The 7,315-nt window shown below is 36.3% G+C and overlaps 1 protein-coding gene across 1 annotated transcript; it reads right to left on the reverse strand.

Annotated features, from left to right (window-relative positions):
* Positions 1-584: 584 nt before the first annotated feature.
* Positions 585-2,889, reverse strand: LOC114262702 (uncharacterized). Its single transcript, XM_082923040.1, has 3 exons — positions 2,565-2,889; positions 1,745-2,044; positions 585-1,640 (listed from the first exon to the last, which is right to left on the reverse strand). Exons 1-3 carry the CDS (start codon positions 2,748-2,750, stop codon positions 921-923), a joined length of 1,206 nt encoding a protein of 401 aa, XP_082779166.1. The 5' UTR covers positions 2,751-2,889; the 3' UTR covers positions 585-920.
* Between the last annotated feature and the right edge of the window lie 4,426 nt (positions 2,890-7,315).

Genomic DNA, 7,315 nt, shown 5'->3' on the forward strand with positions numbered 1-7,315 from the left:
CGGTGGGCCACCTTTGAGCCCACATCGATCATAACTTCTAAAATTCTTTGTCTTTGCAATTCAACAATATTGTTCATAGTGCAGTTGCAAGTCCATATCAGTAGATTAATGAAATGTAGGTGGTATTGATCATGCTTCCACTTGACTTGACTAAGAAAGTATTCTTTTGTACATCTAAGTAGATGTGAGAATGTGATATAGAAAAAGAGAGGAATTTCATATATCAACAAAGAAAAGCTCAAGTAACAATTTATGGGAAGTTGGTTCTAGAAACATGGTTCATGTAATGGCTGAAACAACCCGGATGAGGTACAAGTCTTTATCAACTGCCACTTCAGGTAAATTTACATTTGTCTTTTAGAATGTCTCTTTGCAAAATAGAGTTATGCATCACTAATGCCAACACATGAAACAGATTGCTATATCAAGTCATTGTCAAATGCCAAATCTACTATTTCTGGCTTGGCCATAGAGTATATTTGTAAATCAGCACTGATGTCCATGTTATTTCTGTTTTGCCAAGCTGTTCGTTCACTAAGGGTTTATAGTTCCTTCTTACTTGTAAGTTGTAGGTCATCATGTTACGAAAAACTTAATGTTAATTATTCTTTTGCTTCTCTTACTTTTTAGGCATGTAGCAGTAAGTGTGCAACTTTTACCTTGACTCATTAATTTTAAATTCCTAGACTGGAGCACCAAAATTCTTAGACCTCTGGTTTGGTCGCGAATACAAAAAGGAAGATAAATTAAGAAACACACAAAAAAAAGTAAAGAATAGGACAGGTTGAACAAAACATATTTCCAAAATGTGTGTTGCAAATATAGGAAAACTGTACAGTAAGCTGTAAATAGAATATGTTTCTGATGCAATCCCTTACTGAATCCAAAGTGAGACGTAAACTACTTACCCCATACATAATTCAATCAATATAACATTTATTTGTGGAATAAGTAGTGGACATCTCACTAGGATAAGGAGGTGAATCCCAGGGCAGATTGGAGGGTTTCCATGCATCAGGAAGATTTGAAGGCAAACTGAAAGGAAAACCAATCGATCGAACGCTTCCCCATTGATTATTACCATGTCCTGCACTTGGAATTTTCCTCAAACCCATGTGATCCTCTTCATTGCCTATGCTTCCTTGCATATCTTGTGGTGAACTGGTAGAGAAACCATTGAACTGTAGTTGTTGCCCTTCAAAGTCTATACTCTCGGAGGTCTTGTTAACATCCCCGATTAGAGCAGGGGACAGATTAAAAAGCATTGAACTAACATCATTTGTATTCTTGGTGGTGGGTTCGAGAGGTGAAAACATGAAGCCGGAGGGAAGATCTCCATTTGGAACGGAAAAAGGAGATGATTTGCCGAGTGTTGGATTCATGGGTTTATATGAGGGGATATCTAGAGCAGAAAAACTGGCAGTAGAGACCTGATGTAAGTCATTATTGCTGCATAACTGGATGGTTGATCCAATTTCAGTTGTGCAGGACATGGTCTCTGAAAAACGAGTAGAGTGTGCACCCTGGGTGAATATATCAGAAGCTGTTGTTTCTGGTATTGGAGATATCCAAGAATGAGAAAGGGCTCTCTGTGCCATGGAAGTAGTTTTCTTGAATATCCTACAAATTGCCCATGAATCCTATGGATCAAAAGAGAAAATAACGGTTTAATGTGTGATCGATCTAACTAATAATACTCCACATAGAAGTGAAAAACTAGAACATAGGGTTGTGATAGACTTACATTTGGAGGAAGGTTTTTATCAAAAATCTTTTTAGGCGATACTGGCTCAGAGATAGAAGGTAGTCGGAACTCATGCATCATCCAGTCAGTTTTTATTCCTTTAGCAGCTCTGCCCCTGTAGAACACTAGGGATTTTTTCAAACCAATGCACTTGGTGCCATCAGAGGAGTAAATTGGCCGATCGGTTCCAGTGGCCTTCCAAAAACCAGCTCCGGTGACACGGTTTGGCCGTGCACTGTTCCTGTATTTACGATCCCTGGGGCAGTAAAAGTACCACTCTTTTTCCCCAGTAGATGCCAGGTCTGATGAAAAATTTTAGAGGAAAAGGAAGTAAGTTGTATTAGTAAGGAATGATTGCTATAAAATGCTAAAAATATAGTTGTTGAGTTTTAGGATTACAAAAGGTTTCCTCGAATGGTTTCAGTTGATAAACATGTAGAACAATGATAGCATGGAAGTTCAAGTGAATACATTACTTCAATATGTAAACAGTTTCAGAACATGACAACTGAATCCTCCAAATGTGGAAGAGTTTTAGCAGATTCAGTATCTTATCTGTGATTGCAACATGTAATAATATTCTGTAGAAGGAAACAATAATTAAACTTATTTTGTTGCTAGGAAGCACAGATTAAAATGAAAGAGAAGAAAATTGTCTATTTCTGTAAACTAACCCAACCATGAAGCAAGTAATTAAACAAAAACAAAAAACTTTAAAGAAGAAGAAGAAGAAGAAGAAGAAGAAGAAGAAGAAGAAGACAGTGTGTTTTCATAATCAAAAAACTTCATAAAACATGATGATGCATGAGAGATGGATTATCTTACTTGGAAGATCCCAAGGATCATATTTGTAGATATCCACTTGCTTAATTAGTTCTATAGGAAGTGCTCGATGCTGAATCTTCCTTATCAGGTAGAACCCAACAAGCTCTTCATCTGTGGGATGAAACCTAAAACCTGGCAACATGACATCATCCATCTTATCACTCTCACTTTTCTCATCCATACTTTTCTTCCTTGTATCTCCCAGAACCAAAGAAATCTAGCTAGATGTGTATCTTTGAACTGAACTGATCATGTATGTATATTTTCTACCAATCTGAAACTTGAAGCAAGTTTTGTACCAAAACAAGAAACTTTTTGGAATACCAAACCAGGCCCACTAGTGAAAATATCAAGGTTTGTTGTTAATGCTGTGGTGGAACAGCTTAAGATGTTAAACAGTTGAATGGCATGAACTCAAGAGTGAGTTCACAGCGTACAATCACTTGGGTCAAAGCCACTATCTGCTTCCTGAAGAGGGGTCTGCCTCCGGAGCTTCAGCCGCCCTTTCTGGTCAATTGTAACAGAGAGTGTGTCTGTGAAAATCACGTTAACTTAATGAGAAACTTAAACTAATTAAGCTCTCTTAAAAACAGCTACCAAGGAACACAAGTCAAAGCCATGGACTTCAAATCGACCTCACTTCCCTCTATGAGCCCATTTGGGTTCGTTTAAATCCAAATTTGTGATCTCAAGAGACTTCAAACTCATCTTTTATGGGGATATTAAAATCATACTGATTTCCCACTTCTCATGTTCATGTATGCTCCTCCTTATATCTTCTTCTAATCAGTGCTAACTGACAAATCAGTCTTCTCATGATGATAGTTTTATCACACACAATAAAATAATCGTTGTTGAATTGTTTTTTGCTAACCAAGTTTCAATACAATACCTCAAATTTATATTCAATCTAGAGATTCTCTCATTCCTGTTGGTATTCCTTTGAGATAAATATCATTAATTCTTGAATTCAAAAAAATGCCACTTTCTATTCCATTCTTCTCAGAGCTTCTATTCCTTGGCTGTCTCTGTCAGATATATGAACGTGTGACTTGTGAGCAGTGTGATATTTTGAATCTTATGAAATTTGTCATGGGGACCCTCTTGAGAATATATAATAAAGAATCATTTTGACCCTCGAAAGGACAACAAAAACCTCTCTTTCAGGGATGCTACAATAAACAAACAATTCTACCTGTAGATAATTTGTTTTCTGGGTCTGGTTTCTAGGAGAGGGTAATTTTAGCTTCACATTTTCACACATCAAAAAAATAAATAAAAAATTGCAATTCTTATCGCAACTGTGTTGTCCCTAGTGTTTGGGTTTAGTTTGCGTCTTATTATTATGTTTTATGAACTTTTTATGTATTTTAATTGAAGATTTTCTTTTAAAAGTGCCTCCTTTATCTTCTTCCTTATGTTTTTTATTTTTTATTTTGTTTCTACATGAATTGCTATGATAATATAAGTTTGGCTTTTGTGTGAAGTGTGAACACCACGATGCTACTTGAAGACCGGAGTGTTGAATGGAAAGAAAAATTAAACATGATCAATAAGTGAATGATCCCATACCACCAACCATTTTTTTTATAAAAAAAACAAAACAACGATTCTATGCTTCGAGATGGGCTTTGACAAAATTAAAACACTTGAAACTGTTCATCATAATCATAGATACTTATTTCCACATACTTATAGAACACAATAAAATTATTGAAATTTCCTTAAAGACTCTCAAACAAACCCTCATATTGGTTTATTAGGTTGTTAATTCAATTGCACCTATGTTTGAAATATATCTTCTTTCTAATAAAGACCATATGCTACTTCCAAGACAATATGATTGGTCCTCTGGAACTCACAATTTTTATTTATAAAAAGGAAAAAAACACGACTTGCTTTGTGATTTAGGCTGTTCTGCCCTAATTATATTTCTTATATCAGTAAATCTAATCTATTTTGACAGCAAAAATTTCATATATCAGTTTTCCTAGATGCTCTAGATTTGAAATCTAAAGTTAGGCAAACAGTTTACATTATTCTTTTTTCTTTTTCTTTTTTCATAAGCTGGGTGCATAGGCTATTAATAAGTGTTTTAGGATACACCTCTACATGCATAATAAACTGGTGTAGTTCACCAAACTGTAAGACGGGTGCAGTTCAACTACTTGGAAAAAAAAGTTGACTATTTGACTTTAGTGGTGTTATGCTGACATCATAAATTACCTCTTTGATAAAAAATAAATAAATAAGAAAAAACATGCATAAAGATGGACCAACGGGGTGGCAAGCAAGGACGATCATCACCCCCTCTGGATTTTTTAAATACAGGTTATATCTTATCTTTCGCTTTTTATATCTGTACATGATGGCTTATAATTATATATCATATGGTTAATACTCAGCATCTCGGATTGAGCAAAAAGTAACTTCTAAAATTTTATTTTAATCATATATCAATTAATGAATAGAAAAATACACATTATCTCAATTCATGTGACATATCTGTTACATAAAATATTTCCCGTGCATGAGAAACCAATTAAAAAGTTAGTGGGGCTATTATGTTATTATATAAGAAAAGGAGGCATGAGTCAATTTTGTTGTTCAAAATTGTGAAATTAAATAAATAGATTTATGAAGAAAACAAATTATATACCAAGAACATATGCTGATAATTACAACTAAATTTCAACAGAAATACACAAAAAACAATAAAGGGTAAAGAGACAAAACCAAAACCTGCACGAAAGTAGTTTCCTTAAAACAGATTTCGCCGCCTAACGGGTCGAGTGCTTGAGGAAACCCGGCATCTGTCTCCCAGGATACGACGGTCAAAACCAGCTACGGCAGAAGCATTATCTGTCTAGCTTAGTGAACAAAACAATGGCAGCACTCTCTCAACTATCAAGCAAACTGACTTGTAAAATGGAAGCAAAAATTTCTATATTAAAACTTGACACGAGGGTCTCAATTTAAACATGTATAGGGGAGAGAGGAAAAGCCTCCAGCCTTTAAGGCTAGTCATTAAAACACCAAACATCCATAGCCCCTTTCCACAAAATGAAAAGTATGGATGCCCAAAGGATTAACACCCTTTAGCCAAGAAAAAATATTTAAATACTCTTTAAAATCTTATTCATGAATCTAACATCATGAAGCAATTTCTTGGCAATTTCTTATTCAAAACCTAATGATTTTTGGCTCACTTGGACCCAACACAAAAAATGGTTAGGACCCACTTTAATATTTAATTAAAGTCACCACACTTTAATATTAAATTAAAGTCCCCAAAAATCATTTTTTCCAACAATCCCCCACATGAATAAAAATTGACCGAATGACTCAACAAACGGACATCGTTCAACAATAAAGACTCTGAGAGAGAGTACAACGGACTAACCCCGACATCAGAGAAGGTAGCTTTTGGCTTTGAACCTCTCCCAGTGAAAACCTATCGAGTTTACTGGCAGATCAGTGAATAAGACATCTTGAACTGCTCTACCGTTTATGTAAACTGAGACAATAGATCTCACGCGGGAATTACTCCTACCACCATTATGTTCTCACTGGTGTGCCCTGTGTGGCCCTGGACACTAGCCTGGTTCAGCGAGTGGTTTCAAAGAATCTTGGCCTGCCCAATTCTTCTAGAAACGGCCCCACTTCAAACTCACATAGGTGACTCTACTAAAGTATCCTGCAATACTTAGCTCAACAGCTTAACACATAAGAGTCATTAAAAGCTCAGCTTATCCTCTACACTTGCAAGTATCACTAATAGAAGGAATGGCTGGAGGTTTAACCTCCTCAGTGACATACCACCGTTATACGCAATTAGGTTGTCCCATTGAACCTAGATCTTGGGATCTCCAGTCAACTAGGTTGGGTTTCCATTCCGGTAACTTCCAAAGGCCTTAACCCTATTCCTCTTGACGACGTTTCGACTAACACTCGACTTAACCCTTTGGTTAGCGGATCTGCAATGTTGTCCTTAGACTTTACATAGTCTAAAGAGACAACTCCATTCGAGAGTATTTGTCGTATGGAATTATGTTTACGACGGATATGTCTAGACTTTCCATTATACATATTACTCTGTGCCCTGCCAATTGCAGATTGACAATCACAATGAATACAAATAGCTGGCACAGGTTTAGACCAACGTGGAATATCTTCAATGAAATGGCGAAGCCATTCTGCTTCTTCCGTTGCTTTATCCAAAGCAATAAACTCTGATTCCATCGTTGATCTAGATATACACGTTTGCTTGGAAGATTTCCAAGACACGGCTGCTCCACCAAGAGTGAACACATATCCACTAGTGGACTTTGAGTCTTTTATATCTGATATCCAATTCGCGTCACTATATCCTTCAAACACCGCTGGATATCGAGTATAATGCAGCCCATAATCCCGAGTGTAGCGTAAATACCTTAATACCCGCACAATGTCCTTCCAATGAGAAGCATCAGGATTACTTGTGTATCTACTAAGCCTGCTAACCGAGTAAGCTATAGCTGGCCTAGTACAACTCATCAGATACATTAAACTTCCAATTACCCGAGAATATTCTAACTGAGAGACACTCTCTTTACTATTCTTGGTAAAGTGTAGACTTAAGTCTACAGGTGTCGATGACACACTCGTATCTGATCCACTAAACTTCCCAAGTATCTTATCAACATAATGAGACTGAGAAAGTACAATTCCGCCAGAGATTCTAGTAATCTTAATTCCCAGAATAAC

Source organism: Camellia sinensis, chromosome 4, assembly GCF_055761805.1.
Source record: "Camellia sinensis isolate YWXY chromosome 4, ASM5576180v1, whole genome shotgun sequence".
NCBI classification, from domain to species: domain Eukaryota; kingdom Viridiplantae; phylum Streptophyta; class Magnoliopsida; order Ericales; family Theaceae; genus Camellia; species Camellia sinensis.